This window comes from Scyliorhinus torazame, chromosome 8 (genome assembly GCF_047496885.1).
Source record: "Scyliorhinus torazame isolate Kashiwa2021f chromosome 8, sScyTor2.1, whole genome shotgun sequence".
NCBI classification, from domain to species: domain Eukaryota; kingdom Metazoa; phylum Chordata; class Chondrichthyes; order Carcharhiniformes; family Scyliorhinidae; genus Scyliorhinus; species Scyliorhinus torazame.
Genome location: NC_092714.1, coordinates 123,002,316 through 123,018,481, shown reverse-complemented (window position 1 = coordinate 123,018,481; position 16,166 = coordinate 123,002,316). Strand labels below are relative to the sequence as shown.

The 16,166-nt window shown below is 48.9% G+C and overlaps 1 protein-coding gene across 1 annotated transcript in view; it reads right to left on the bottom strand.

Annotated features, from left to right (window-relative positions):
• Positions 1-16,166, bottom strand: part of LOC140428089 (adhesion G-protein coupled receptor G2-like) — a 138,301-nt gene that overhangs the window by 81,223 nt on the left and 40,912 nt on the right. The window contains exons 10-16 of the mRNA XM_072514136.1: positions 13,993-14,031; positions 10,092-10,130; positions 8,079-8,117; positions 7,509-7,556; positions 6,773-6,802; positions 1,374-1,412; positions 804-851 (exon numbers count right to left, since the gene is read on the bottom strand). Coding sequence (XP_072370237.1) covers positions 804-851; positions 1,374-1,412; positions 6,773-6,802; positions 7,509-7,556; positions 8,079-8,117; positions 10,092-10,130; positions 13,993-14,031 — 282 coding nt within the window. The remainder of the gene's footprint in view (positions 1-803; positions 852-1,373; positions 1,413-6,772; positions 6,803-7,508; positions 7,557-8,078; positions 8,118-10,091; positions 10,131-13,992; positions 14,032-16,166) is intronic.

Genomic DNA, 16,166 nt, shown 5'->3' with positions numbered 1-16,166 from the left:
TGGATAACTCTTACAAAAATCTGCCATTGACATTATGGAGCAAAATAGCCTCCTCTATGATTCTATTTAAATCACATCATCAGCTTCCACAGTTTATTACACATTTTCAGTATCATGTGTCCTGGGCACGATTCTCCAAAATGGAGTCTAAGTGTTCGTGCCGGCGTGAACGCTGTCACGTTTCACAACGGCGCAAAACGGGCACGGAGCCAACCGATTCTGGCCCCCACAGGGGGCCATCATGGCGCTGGAGTGGTTCATGCTGCTCCAGCCTCCCTTCCCGGCGCAAAATGGGCCGCGCCAACCCGCGCACGCGCGGTGGACTTCTTCAGCGTTCCGGCCTCGACGCAACATGGCGCGGGGGTTCTGGGGCCGGAAGTGGAACAAAGTAGGCCCGGGGGGGGAGGTCGGCCCACTGATCGGTGAGCCCCAATCGCGGGCCAGACCCCATCGGAGGCCTCCCCGGTGAAGGAGCGCTTTCCCCGCCCCTCAGGCCGCCCCCAACCCTTCGCGCAGAGCTCCCGCCGGCAGCGACCAGGGGTGAACGGTGACGGTAGGACTCTGCCGTTTCCGCAAGGCCGCTCGGCCCATCCGGGCCAGAGAATTGGTGGCCCGGCCGCAGACAGCGGATCGCGACGGGCGCCGTGCCAAAAGAGCCGCCGCAAATGGCGCGGATCTCCACACCTCGGAGAATCGTGCGCTGGCGTCGGGGTGGCGTGACATGGTTACTCCAGCCCGGTGCGGGAATCGGAGAATCGCGGCCCCTATATTCTTAATATATTTGAAGAGGACATTTTCCGTACCTGTTGTGTTCTGTGCAGATGATGTCACATTAATAGTAGTGCTGTTAGCTGTAAGGAAAGAGCCCGAGTTCAGATCAGACAATCAGCCTTCACACCCTGTTCATAACATTACTTTGTAAAATGTCCACAGGTGATGGAACAACTGAATTTCTTTCGGACCATATTCCAAGATGAGAAATTTTGCATGAGTTTGAAAGATCTGGACGATTTCTTCACTGCCTCTCATGAATTTAAGTCAGTCTGAGCAGAACTCATTCCAGAAATATTAACACTGATTCCAAGTTATTGATATCCCCGTAGAATTGTGCTAGCCATAACATTCAGAGGAACGTCGTTATATCCTGAATTTCCTCCACACATCCACAAACCATGCCCTCACACCAATCTCCCATTTCACCCTCTGGTGGCAAGACATGCCTTTCACAAGCTTTCGACTGATTATTTTTGAACATTTGAAAAATACGAGAGAAAAGATGAGAATAAATTGCTTTTAGTCAGCAAGTGTTATGGCCTGCTTTGCAAAAAGAACTAATGTAATTTTAATGCTCTCAGTCTCCGATTTGCAGTTACCTGTCTGGGGTGTGGTCGTCGCATTAGTACGCAAATTCCCTGTTAAAAGATTACAAGGGGTTAGTTCGGATGTGTTAGATTTGCAGCTACATCGCCCTTAGGTTAATCTAAGTCAGTGAATATGAAAATGGCTGAGCTGTATACCAGGTGGCCAACATGCTATTGCAATGTCAGCTCTTGTGCTGATAATGTGGATTTTAACAAGTGCAGAATGTGATTAATGGCCTTTGGATCACAACATCATCTGCATTGCAAATGTCGTTCTTCAATGATGCCCAGCTTGACTCTAAAGTCTTCAATATTGCAGGAACCTATAGACATTTAGGGCACAGTCTTACATGAGACTGTATGCACTGGTAGTATAGCAGATATCCAGTCTGAATTTTAGGTAATTAGTAAAAGTACGAGAAGTAACATGTGGAAAAATTGGTTTGAATGGGAAAGTCTTATGGTTTAGATTGCAGCGCCTGATAAACTAATGAATGCAGATTCTTTTCTAACAGCTCTCTTGAAAAGATAAATTTACAGAGGAAAAGTGCAGGAGAGGGGGACTAGTCATTTGGCACATCCATAGAGTGATCACAGGCACTGGGAGCCAAATCACTTCTGGGCAGGATTTTCAAGCCCTTCCCACCAATGGGCTCTTCTGCTCCTTAAGGAGGTGACCTCTGTGGCGCGTCCACAGCAGCAGGATGGATGACCCACGCAAAATGGAGTGAACTTCAGTGAGACTGGAAGATTTCACCAGCAGCAAAGGCAAGCCGCTACCACTGCCAGAAAACACACCCTGGTAGGCCCTTCATCTCTCCAGTGTGATTTGATTACAATCACATCAACAGTTTCCTTGAATGCTTTTCATAATGAGGTACAACATCAAATTTATTCAGCTGGATTCTCCGATTTGAGGATAAGTGCTGGCACCAAAATCAGAGCCGAACCCTCACCGATTCCGGGCCAGTGAGGGGCTAGTAGCAATGCCGGGTAAAACCACCGACTCCTGTGCCAAAAACGGCGGGAGAGTGGCCGGGTCCGTGGCCACGCATGCGCATGGCGACGACCTGCAGAGTTCACGCCATACGACATAGTGCCAGCCGCACGCGAATCCGACCTGCCAGTACTTCCCTCCCCAGACCTGCCCTCGCCACCCCTGGACTACCCCCAACCTCAGCCCTCGCCGAAGCACCCCCTGGCAATGGCACGGCTCCCCGACTCTGGTGGTGCTGGACACAGTCTGCAGCTGCCACACGAGGTTGATGAAAACTGAGAGCACGAGTGATCTGAGCCATTGTCAACTTGGGCCATCGGGGGCGGAGCATCGGGGGAGGGTCTTCAGGTGACTCCTGAGGTCGTCCGAACAGCGTGCGCCGTACTCCCTGAGGAAGCCGTTTTGCAGGGGGCGGAGCATCCAAAAACAGGCGCTGCCCCCAATTCTGTCGTAAAAAGGGATTCTCCGCCCGATCGCCGATTACGATATAGACATCAGGTAACGGAGAATCCCACCCATGATTACTTGTTTTGTAAATATGCTGAAAGAGCACATTATCAAAACTGTTATCATCTGTGGAGAAGGTGTCACATCTGTAATCCTGCTGTTCACTGGAGGATTTCAGATCAGACAATCAAAAGCCACAGCCTGTCCACAACATTATTTGGTAAATTATATACAGAAAATCATACTGGGTTCTACTTCAGGGTTTGATTGCTTAATGTTATGTTGTTCATAAGTCAAATAGATCCAGACTGTTCATTCTGAGCCAATACCTGAATTGAAATTAGTACAATGGGAGCAAATTTTAATAATTGTAATATTAATTCTAATATTCGCTGATCTTCCCAATACTTTTCTGCCACTGATACTTTTCAGAGGAAGGGTTTTCTGACTTGGGTTTTGATGAGTAGTCATTTCAGGCATTTTAATTAATGGACGGCAGACATTTTTTGAAGTATTAGTCTCCAAATCAGCAATTTGCAGTTACCTGTCACGGGTAAGGTAACCGTATTGGTAAAGGAATTCCCTGCAAAAAAGATTACAAGGGGTTTGGTCGAATGTGGTAGATTACCAGCTACATCACTCTTTGGGTTATCTGGCAGAATGGACCTTTTCTAAAACTGCCAAATTCAGTGACTAAGAAAATGGCTGAGGGGTATACCAGGTGGCCAATGTTTTACTGCAGAGTCAGCTCTCCTGCTGACACTATGAATCTTAATAAGTGCAACATGTGGTTATGGGTCAGGCCTTTGGCTCACTCCACAATATACATTGCAAAACATAGTTCTTTATTGATGCCGAGCACTGACTTGAAGAGCTTCAATATTTTAGGAAATTATAGACATTAGGGGAACAGGCCTACATGGGGCTGTACCGACTAGGAATATGGTAGGTATCCAGAGTGAATGGAGTTAAGGTAATTAGCAAAATTGCCAAATGTAAAATGAGGAGAAATTATTTTTAATTCGGAGAGTTTTTATGATTTAGTTTGGAGCCTGAAGAAGTTGTGGAATCTGAAGCCATCGCAGACACAATGAACCAAATGGCCTCCTTCGGTGTGATCCAATGATAATCCGCCACCAGTTTTACATCATGCTTAGATTCATAGAGTATCTCCTGTGCAAAAGGAAGCCATTTATTTGGCCCATCAAGTCTGCACTGGCACTCTGAAAGACCACTCTACCCAGGCCCACTCCCTCGTCCCATCCCCTTAACTACACCTAACATTTGCAGACTAAGGGGCAATTTAGCATGGCCAACCTACCTAACCAGCACATCTTTGGACTTAGCCATTCAATTTCAACATCAGGGGCGGAATTCTCCCGCAATCGGCAGGGCGGGCCGTACCGATGCCAAAGAGTGGCGTGAACCACTCAGGCATTGGGCAGCCCGGAAGTTGCGGAACCGTCTGTACTTCCGGGGACTAGGCCGGCGCATGCGCAGGACTGCCAGCGTGTTCTGGCACATGCACAGAACCGCTGCCGTGTTTCCTGCGCATGCGCAGGGGGTTTCTTCACCGCGCCGGCCATGGTGGAGCCTCACAGAGGCCGGCACGGAGGGAAAGAGTGCCCCCACGGCACAGGCCTGCCCGCAGAACGGTGGGCCCCGATCGCGGGCCAGGCCACCGTGGGCCCCCTCCCCCCCGGGTCCGGATCCCCCCGGGTCTGGATCCCCCCGCGCCCGCCCGAGGACTCCGCAGGCCGCCCTCCAAGCCAGGTCCTGCCGGTATGGACCTTGTCAATTTCACGCCGGCGGGATTGGCTGAAAACAGGTGGCCGCTCGGCCCATCGGGGCCCGGAGAATGGCCAGGGGGGCCGCTGCCAACGCCAACTGACCAGCGCGGTGCAATCCCCGCCTCCGCCCGTAAAACAGGCGCCGGAGAATTCGGCAGCCGGCGTCAGAGCGGCGGGGCAGGATTCACGCCGTCCTCAGCGATTCTCTTGGCAGGGGGTCGGAGAATCATGTCCCATGTTTCTGACATTGGTAACATGCACAAAGTACGGGTTTTCAGTTTCTGTGGAGAAGGCATCACATTAACAGCAGTCTGTTCTCTATGGGATATCAGATCAGACAATCCACATGCCGTCCACACGCCGTCCACAACATCATTTTGTAAATTCGACACACAATGTGACACAGAGGAATTACTGATTACAAATAGTTACAATCTTCATGAGTGGAATAAATCTGGACTGTTCCTCCGTTGCCAATATTTGAATTGAAATAAGCACAAAGTGAACAAATATTTAAAATTGTAATATTAACTCTCAGAGTCCCTCATCTTCTCATTAAAATTCGGCCGATTATAATTTCCAGAAGAATGTCCGTTTACCTGGTGTATCATCCACACATATGCAAATTACACCCAGAGTTTGATGCACATCAGCCTTCTTCGAGGCAATGTCCAAAGTAGTGGGGATGAGGGTGGAGCCATGGCCGAACGTGGCGGTCTTCGGGGTTTCAGACCAGCCAGATCTATTCCTGGGGAGGAGGGCAGGAGCCCTTGCCTTTGCCTCCCTGATCGCGCGGCGTAGAATCCTGTTCGGCTGGCGGTCAGCAGCACCACCCAAAGCTGCAGACTGGCTGTCTGACCTCTCGGAATCCCTCCAAATGGAGAAAATCAAATTCGCCATCCGAGGGTCAGACGACGGCTTCCACAGAACGTGGGAGCCATTCACCCAATTGTTCCGAGACCTGTTTGTGGCCAACAAACAAGCAGAAGAATAGCCAGGTAGCCAAGAATCAGGGGAAGGTAGCCAAAGCATGAGAGGGCGAGATAGATCGGGAGTGGGGGGGGGAGGGGGGGACAGCGAAACCTAAGAGGAAAGAAAGATGAACCACAGGAAGGATGGAGGGGGCAGAAGCGGGAGGGGGGGGAGGGGAGGTAAGGGACAGGGAACAAGAGAGGATAACCAGGGAGATGGGGGGGAGGTGGGGAAATGATAGCCGGAAGGAGGGCACGGGATACGATAACAAACTTGGCATCTGCAGGAACAGAGAACAAGGAGAATACAGGCGAAAGACGGGAGGAACGGCTGAAGTGGAGGTGAGCGCGAGATGACAACGGCAGTGAGATCCGTCCGTGAGAAGCAAGTGACAACACCAACACCAAACCCATCCGAGTATTGCCCACTGTAATTTTTTCTCCGGCACCCAAATGTATTAATACCTCCCCAGTCTCCACCCCCCCCCACCCCCCCAAAACCCAATAAAAAAATATTTATAATAATATTTTGATGCACATGTTCTCACCCTAGGTGGTAATATGTATCATTCAAAACTCAATGATTGATCCTTTTGTTCTTAAGAACGATATCGGCATGTTTTGCAGTTTCTTGTATCATTGACAATGGGTTTGTGACAAGACAGCGGATTTGGAAAATAATACTTGTCCAGACCTTGTGTATTGTTGTGCATCTGAAAGGAGATGCACATGGTAGCACGGTAGCATAGTGGTTAGCACAGTTGCTTCACAGCTCCAGGGTCCCAGGTTCAATTCCTGGCTTGGGTCACTGTCTGTGCGGAGTCTGCACATTCTCCCTGTGGGTGCGTGGGTTTCCTCCGGGTGCTCCAGTTTCCTCCCACAGTACAAAGATTTGCAGGTTAGGGGTATTGGCCATGCTAAATTGCCCTTCGTGTCCAAAAAGGTTAAGTGGGGTTACTGGGTTACTGGGATAGGGTGGAAGTGTGGGCTTGGGTTGGGTGCTCTTTCCAAGGCCCGGTGCAGACTCGATGTTTCTATGAGATGCTGCCTCCAAATGAACTGAGGGGCTGGGATTTGTCAATATGCATTGGCGAGTAGGAGCATAGGTTCTTGCATACAGTCAAGTAAACAATGTCAAACTTTGTTCATAAATGTACAGTGGACATTTCAAAAATAGTAATCTCCCAAACAGCCATTTGCAATTACCTGTCACAGATGTAGTGGTAAAGGAGTTCCCTGCAAAGAGATAACAAACAGTTTGGTTGGATGGGGCAGATTTCCATTGCCCTCAGGAGCTAACATGGCAGACTGACCTTTTGGAGAATGTCAGTGGTGAAGAAAATTAACTGGAATATACAGCAGTTTCCTATCTAGCACTGCAGCCTGTCCACCTCTGCTGATACTGAAAATTGCCTCCAAGAGCTATACTTTGTTCGGAGACTGGGCTGATCGGTGACAAAGCTTTTAATTTTTTTAAATGTAGGCATGAGTTGACACTGGGTTTGACTGTCACAGTTTGGACATTGCGGGAGATTCGACATATTAAAGAGTGTGATCATTATGGAAAACTGTAGCTATTGTCAGGCTGGTCTGTAATAAGAGGACATGATTGAAATTATTACCAAAAGAAGTAGAGGGGAGATGAGAGCAATTAATATAACACAGTGAGCTGACATGGGTTAGAATCCACAGTCAAAATGTAGATTCTGTTGTAAATTTAAAAAGGGAATTGGAGAAATACTGGAAAAGAGGAAATGGTGAATAATCAGAGCAGTGTGGCTAACTGGATAACTCTGACAAAGATCTGCCATTGACACCATGAGCCAAACAGCCTCCTCTGTGATTCTATTCAAATCACATGGACAGCTTTCTGCAGTTTAACTACCCATTTTAAGAATGTGTCATATATTCTTAATATATTCGAAGAGGACATTTTCCGTACCTGTTGTGTTCTGTGCAGATGATGTCACATTAATAGTAGTGCTGTTAGCTGTAAGGAAAGAGCCCGATTTCAGATCAGACAATCAGCCTTCACACACTGATCATAACATAACATTGTAAAATGTTCACAGGTGATGGAACAACTGAATTTTGTTAGGACCATATTCCAAGATGAGAAATCTTTCATGAGTTTGATAGATCCAGACGATTCCTGCACTGCCACTCAAGAATTTAAGTCAGCCTGAGCAGAACTCATTTCAGAAACATTAACATTGATTCCTAGTTATCGATACCCCTGTAAAATTGTGCCAGTGATAACATTCAGAGGAACGTCGATATATCCTGAATTTCCTCCACACATCCAGAAACCGTGCCCTCACACCAATCTGTAATTTCACCCTCTGGTGGCAAGACATGCCTTTCACAAGCATTCGACTGATTATTTTTGAACTATTGAAAAATACGAGAGAAAAGATGAGAAGAAATTGTTTTTAGTCAGCAAGTGTTATGGCCTGCTTTGCAAAAAGAACTAATGTAATTTTTATGCTCTCAGTCTCCGATTTGCAGTTACCTGTCAGGGGTGTGGTCGTCGCATTAGTACGCAAATTCCCTGTTAAAAGATTACAAGGTGTTAGTTCGGATGTGGTAGATTTGCAGCTACATCGCCCTTAGGTTAATCTAAGTCAGTGAATTTGAAAATGGCTGAGCTGTATACCAGGTGGCCAACATGCTATTGCAATGTCAGCTCTTGTGCTGATAATGTGGATTTTAACAAGTGCAGAATGTGATTAATGGCCTTTGGATCACAACATCATCAACATTGCAAAATGTCATTCTTCAATGATGCCCAGCTTGACTCTAAAGTCTTCAATATTGCAGGACCTTATAGACATTTGGGGCACAGTCTTACATAAGACTGTATGCACTGGTAGTATAGTAGATATCCAGTCTGAATGATTTGATTCGTAAAAGTACTTGAAGTAAGATGTGGAAAAATTGTTTTGAATGGGAAAGTCTTATGGTGCAGTGCCTGAAATATTTGTGAAAGCAGATTCTATTCTAACAGCACTCTTGAAAAGATGAATTTACAGAGGAAAAGAGCAGGAGAGGGGGACTAGTTATTTGGCACATCCATAGAGTGATCACAGGCACAGGGCAGCCAAATCACTTCTGGGCGAGATTTTACAGCCTTTCCCGCCAGTCGGATCTTCTGGTTCGTAAGAAGGTGACCTCTGTGGCGGATTCCACAGCTCTTGCGTGGGTGAGGCACGCAAAACGGTGTGGACTTCAGTGGGACTGGAAGATTTCACCAGCAGCAAAGGCAAGCCGCTACCACTGCCAAAAAACACACCCTGGTGGGCCCTCCATCTCCCCACTGTGATTTGATTATAATCACATCAACAATTTCCTTGAGTGCTTTTCATAATTAGGTACAACATCAAATGAATTCAGCTGGATTCTCCGATTTGAGGCTAAGTGCCGACGCCAGTGTGGCAGTGTGGCAAAAGTGTCATTTTACAACGCTAAAATCAGAGCCGAACCCTCACCGATTCCGGGCCGGTGAGGGGCTAGTAGCAGTGCTGGGTAAAACCAACAGCTCCCGTGCCAAAAACGGCAGGAGAATGGCCGGATGCATGGCTGCACATGCGCATGGCGACTACCTGCAGCATTCGTGCAGTACAACATGGCGGCAGCCGCACGCGGACCCAACCTGCCAGTATTTCCCCCGGGGACCTACCCTCGGCGCCCCTGGACTACCCCTACCAGTCCCCCACAGTCCTCGCCGAAGCCCCCAGTTGGTAACGGCACAGCTCCACCCCCCCCGCCGACTGTGGCGGCGCTGGACACAGTCCACAGTCGCCACGCGAGGTTGACAAAAACTGGGAGCACAAGTGAGCTGCGCCATTGTGAACTCGGGCCATCGTGGCAGAACATCGGGGCAGGGCCTTCAGGTGACGTCCTGAGGCCTTCCGAACAGCGTGCGGCGTATTCCCCGATGACGCCGTTCTGTAGGGGACAGAGCATCCAAAATCAAGCACCGCCCCCAGTTCGGTCGTAAAAAGGGATTCTCCGCCCGAATACAATATCGGCGTCAGGTAATGGAGAATCCCGCCCATGATTTCTTGTTTTGTAAATATGCTCAAAGAGCACATTATCAAAACTGTTATCATCTGTGGAGGAGGGGTCACATCTATAATCGTGCTGTTCACTGGAGGATTTCCGATCAGACAATCAAAAGCCTGTCCACAACATTATTTGGTAAATTATATACAGAAAACCATACTGGGGGCCAACTTCAGGATTTGCTTGCTTAATGTTATGTTGTTCATGAGTCAAATAGATCCAGACTCTTCATTCTGAGCCAATACCTGAATTGAAATTCGTGCAACGGGAATACATTTTCATAATTGTAATATTCATTCTAATATTTGCTGATTTTCCCAATACTTTTCTGCCACTGATACTTTTCAGAGGAAGGGTTTTCTGACTTGGGTTTTGATGAGTAGTCATTTCAGGCATTTTAATTAATGGACAGCAGACATTTTTTGAAGTATTAGTCTCCTAATCAGCAATTTGCAGTTACCTGTCACGGGTAAAGTAGCCGTACTGGTAAAGGAATTCCCTGCAAAAAAGATTACAAAGGGTTATGTTGAATGTGGTAGATTACCAGCTACATCACTCTTTGGGTTATCTGGCAGAATGGACCTTTTCTAAAACTGCCAAATTCAGTGACTAAGAACATGGCTGAGGGGTATACCAGGTGGCCAATGTTTTACTGCAGAGTCAGCTCTCCTGAATCTTAATAAGTGCAACATGTGGCTATGGGTCAGGCCTTTGGCTCACTCCACAATATACATTGCAAAATACAGTTCTTTATTGATGCTTAGCACTGACTTAAAGAGCTTTAACATTTTAGGAAATTATAGACATTAGGGGAACAGTCCTACATGGGGCTGTATCGACTAGGAATATGGTAGGTAACCAGAGTGAATGGATTTAAGGTAATTAGCAAAATTGCAAAATGTAAACTGAGGAGAAATTATTTTTAATTCGGAGAGTTCTTATGATTTAGTTCACAGCGTGAAAAACTTGTGGAATCTGAAGCCATCACAGACACAATGAACCAAATAGCCTCCTTCAGTATGATCCAATGATCATCCGTCACCAGTTTTACATCATGCTTTGAATCATAGAGTGTCTACAGTGCAAAAGGAGCCATTCGGCCCATCAAGTCTGCACTGACCCTCTGAAAGACCACCCTACCCAGGCCAAAACCCCCCCTCCTATCTCCTTAACTACACCTAACGTTTGCAGACTTAGGGGCAATTTAGCATGGCCAACCTACCTAACCTGCACATCTTTGGTCTTAGCCATTCAATTTCAACATCAGGGCCGGGATTCTCTGAACCCTGCCGGTCGGCGAATCCCCGGGGGGTGGCGCGAATCCCGCCCCACCGCCCCGACGCTGGATGCCCTATTCTCCGGTGCAGTTTTTTAAGCAGCAGCGAGATTCCCGACACGCCGGTCGGGGGGCGTTGACAGCGGCCCCCGGCGATGCTCTGGGCCCCGATGGACCGAGTGGCCGTCCAGTTTTGGCCAGTCCCGTTGGCGTGAATTACTCACCTCACGCACGGCGGGACCTGGCACGTAAGTTTGCGGGGGTGGCGCGGGGGATCCGATCCCGGGGGAGCCCCACGGTGGCCTGGCCTGTGACCGGGGCTTACCAATCCAGCGGGCGGGCTGGTTCTGCGGGGGCCTTCTTTCCTCCCATCCGGGCCCCTGTAGGGCTCCGTCATATTGCCCGGGAGCCGGCGCGTAGAAGAGAATCCCCACACATGCGCGGAAATACGCCGGCCGGTCCGCGTATGAGCGAGATCACGCCGGCCATACCGCGCATGCACGAACTCGCGCCGGCCCTTTGCCGCCGGCTGGAGCAGCGGTGACGACTCCGGCGGCAACCTAGCCCCCTAGAAAGGTGAGAATTCCTCACCTTGGGGGGCCGTTGACGCCGGAGTCGTTGCCACCGGTTTCCCCACTGGCGTGAGCATAGCCCCATTTTCAGAGAATCCCGCCTATGATTTCTGACATTGTTAATATGCTCAAAGTGCAGGTTTTTCAGTATCTGTGGAGAAGGTATCTGTTCACTCTGGGATTTCAGATCAGACAATCCACACCCACACCCCACCCATCCACAACATAATTTTGTAAATTCGACACACAAAGTGACACAGGAGGATTACTGATTACAAAAAGTTACAATTTGAGCTGAATAAATCTGGACTGTTCCCCCGCAGCCAATATTTGAATTGAAATAAGCACAAAGTCAACAAATATTTAAAATTGTAATATTAATTCTCCGAGTCCCTCTCATTAAAATTCTGCCAATGATCATTTGCAGAAGAATGTCCGTTTACCTGGTGTATCGTCTGCACATGTGCATACTACATCCATATTTTGATGCACATGTTCTCACCCTAGCTGGTAATATGTATCATTTAAAACTCAACGATTGATCCTTTTGTTCTTAAGAACGATATCGGCGTGTTTTGCAGTTTCTTGTATCATTGACAACGTGGGCGGGATTCTCTCAGCCCGGGGTTGGGCCGGAGAATCGGCGCGACCAGCGCAAATCGTGCCACGCCGCCCCAACGCCAGGATGCGATTCTCCGCATAGCCGCTCTACATGGACCCCCCCCCCACCCGGCGATTTCTCCACCCGGGATGGGCTGAATGGCCGTAACAGAAAACCCGAGTCCTGCCGGCGCCGTTCTAACATGCTCTTAGCTGGCGGGACCTCAGTGTGGAAGGGTCCAGAGGCACCCTGTTGGAAGGGGGTTGGGTTCGACCCTGGGAGGGGCCTCCGTTGTGTCCTGGCCCATGATCGGGGCCCACCAATCAGCGGGCCAGCCTCTCGGGCAGGGGCCTCATTTCTTCTGCGCCGGCTCCTTTTGCCCTATGCCATGTTGCGTTGGGGGTGGCACGGAGAAGGGAGCCACTGCGCACGCACGCATTAGACCGGTCACATTGCGCATGCGCGCATTGGCACCGGTGACACTGCGCATGCGCGGACCCAGCGGCGCTCAGTTGACGCCGGGATTAGCACCTGGAGCGGCGAGGGTCACTCCATTGCCATGCTGGCCCCCGATAGGGGCCAGAATTGCTGATCCTGAGGCCATGTGGACGCCGTAGAGAAACACAACGGTGTTTACGACGGCGTCAACTCTTAGCCTCAGGATCAGAGAATCCCACCCCAGGTTTGTGACAAGACAGTGGATTTGGAAAATATTATTTGTCCAATCTTGCAGTGGGATTCTCCGACCCCAGCCAGGTCGGAGAATCCCCGGGGGGGCGGTGATAAGCCGGCCCCGCAGCCCTGACGCCGTCTGCCGTATTCTCTGGCCCCGGTTTTCGGGCGGGAGCGGGTTTCACGCCACGCCGGTCGGGGGCCGTTGGCAACTGCTCCCCCGGCAATTCTCTGGGCCCTGATGGGCCGAGCGACCGTCAGTTCTTGGCCAGTCCCACCGGTGTGGGTTAGGCATGGTCCCACACAGCGGGTCCTGGAATGTAAGTCGGCCTGGGGCGGTCCTCGGGGGGCGTGGGCGGATCCGACAATGGGGCTGGCCTGGCCCGCAATCGGGGCCCAGCGAACTGCCGGAGGGCCTGTGCCGTGGGGGCACTTCTTCCTTCCGCGCCGGCCCCTGTAGGGCTCCGCCATGGCCAAAGCGGAGAAGACAACCTCCCTCGCATGCGCCAGAATACGGCGGCCAGTCTGCGCATGCGTGGAACAACACCGGCGCTGGTTGGAGCAGCGGTGACCCTTCCGGGGTCCACCTAGCCCCTGAAATTATGGAGATTTCCGCACTTTCGGGTGCTGTTGACGCCGGAGTGGTTGGCACCGGTTCGCCCGCCGGTGTGGGGACTTATTCCCCGGAAAGGAGAATCCCACCCCCTGTGTATTGTTGTGCATCTTACAGTAGCACGGTCGCACAGTGGTTAGAATAGTTGATTCACAGCTCCAGGGTCCCAGGTTCGATTCCTGGCTTGGGTCACTATCTGTGCGGAGTCTGCACGTTCTCCCCGTGTTTGCGTGGGTTTCCTCCGGGTGCACCAGTTTCCTCCCACAGTCCAAAGATATGCGGGTTAGGTGGATTGGCCGTGATAAATTGCCCTTAGTGTCCAAAAAGATGAAGTAGGGTTATTGGGTTCCGGGGATAGGGTGAAATTGTGGGCTTGGGTAGGGTGCTCTTTCCAAGGACCGGTGCAGACTCGATGGGCTGAATGGCCTCATTCAGCACTGTAAATTCAATGATTCTATGAGATGCTACCTCCAAATGAACAGAGGAGCTGGAATTTGTCAATATGCATTGGCGAGTAGGAGCACAGGTACACTCATACAGTCAAGTAAACAAAGTCAATCTTTATTCATAAATGTACTATGGACACTTCAAAAATATTAATCTCCGCAAACAGATATTTGCAATTACCTGTCACAGATGCGGTGGTAATAGTGGTAAAGGAGTACCCTGCAAAGAGATAACAAACAGTTTGGTTGGATGGGGCAGATTTCCATTGTCCTCGGGAGCTAACATGGCAGACTGGCCTTTTAGAGAAAGTCACTGGATGAAAAAAATCAACTGGAATATACAGCAGTTTCCTATCTAGCACTGCAGGCTGTCCACCTCCACTGATACTGAAAATTGCCTCCAAGAGCTATGCTTTGCTTGGAGACTGGGCCGATCGGTTACAAAGCTTTTAATTTTTTTAAACATAGGCATGAGTTAACACTGAGTTTGACTGTCACAGTTTGGATATTGCAGGAGATTCTACATATTAAAGGGTATGATCATTATGGAAAACTGCACCCATTGTCAGGCTGATCTGTAATAAGAGGCTATGACAGGTGAGGATCTTGAGAGGATTGTTATCACTAAGGGGGTAGTGATGGGCAAGCTAATGGGGCTAAAGGTAGACAAGTCTCCTGGCCCTGATGGAATGCATCCCAGAGTGCTAAAAGAGATGGCTAGGGAAATTGCAAATGCACTAGTGATAATTTACCAAAATTCACTAGACTCTGGGGTGGTCCCGGCAGATTGGAAATTAGCAAACATGACAACACTGTTTAAAAAAGGAGGTAGGCAGAAAGCGGGTAATTATAGGCCAGTGAGCTGAACTTCGGTAGTAGGGAAGATGCTGGAATCCATCATCAAGGAAGAAATAGTGAGGCATCTGGATGGAAATTGTCCCATTGGGCAGACGCAGCATGGGTTCATATAGGGCAGGTCGTGCCTGACTAATTTAGTGGAATTTTTTGAGGACATTACCAGTGCGGTAGATAACAGGGAGCCAATGGATGTGGTATATCTGGATTTCCAGAAGGCCTTTGACAAGGTGCCACATAAAAGGTTGCTGCATAAGGTAAAGATGCATGGCATTAAGGGGAAAGTAGTAGCATGGATAGAGGATTGGTTAATTAATAGAAAGCAAAGAGTGGGGATTAATGGGTGTTTCTCTGGTTGGCAATCAGTAGCTAGTGGTGTCCCTCAGGGAGCAGTGTTGGGCCCACAATTGTTCACAATTTACACAGATGATTTGGAGCTGGGGACCAAGGGCAATGTGTCCAAGTTTGCAGACGACACTAAGGTGAATGGTAAAGCAAAAAGTGCAGAGGATATTGGAAGTCTGCAGAGCGATTTGGATAGGCTAAGTGAATGGGCTCGGGTCTGGCAGACGGAAGACAATGTTGACAAATGTGAGGTTATCCATTTTGGTAGGAATAACAGCAAAAGGGATTATTATTTAAATGATAAAATATTAAAACATGCTGCTGAGCAGAGAGACCTGGGTAAGCTAGTGCATGAGTTGCAAAAAGTTGGTTTACAGGTGCAACAGGTGATTAAGAAGGCAAATGGAATTTTGTCCTTCATTGCTAGAGGGATGGAGTTTAAGATGAGGGAGGCTATTCTGCTATTGTATAAGGTGCTAGTGAGGCCACACCTGGAGTATTGTGTTCAGTTTTGATCTCCTTACTTGAGAAAGGACATACTGGTGCTGGAGGGTGTGCAGAGGAGATTCACTAGGTTAATCCCAGAGCTGAAGGGGTTGGATTAAGAGGAGAGGTTGAGTAGACTGGGACTGTACTCGTTGGGATTTAGAAGGATGAGGGGGGATCTTCCAGAAACATATAAAATTATGAAGGGAATAGATAGGATAGATGCGGGCAGGTTGTTTCCACTGGCTGGTGAAAGCAGAACTAGGGGGCATAGCCTCAAAATAAGGGGAAGTAGATTTAGGACTGAGTTTAGGAGGAACTTCTTCACCCAAAGGGTTGTGAATCTATGGAATTCCTTACCCAGTTAAATGTTTTTAAGATAAAGATAGATAGTTTTTTGAAGAATAAAGGGATTAAGGGTTATGGTGTTCGGGCCGGAAAGTGGAGCTGAGTCCACAAAAGATCAGCCATGATCTCACTGAATGGTGGAGCAGGCTCGAGGGGCCAGATGGCCTACTCCTGCTCCTAGTTCTTATGTTCTTATGACATGATTGAAATTATTACCAAAAGAAGTAAAGGGGGGATGAGAGAAATGAATTTAACACAGTGAGCTGACATGGGTTAGAATCCACAGTCAAAACGTAGATTCTGTTGTAACTTTAAAAAGGG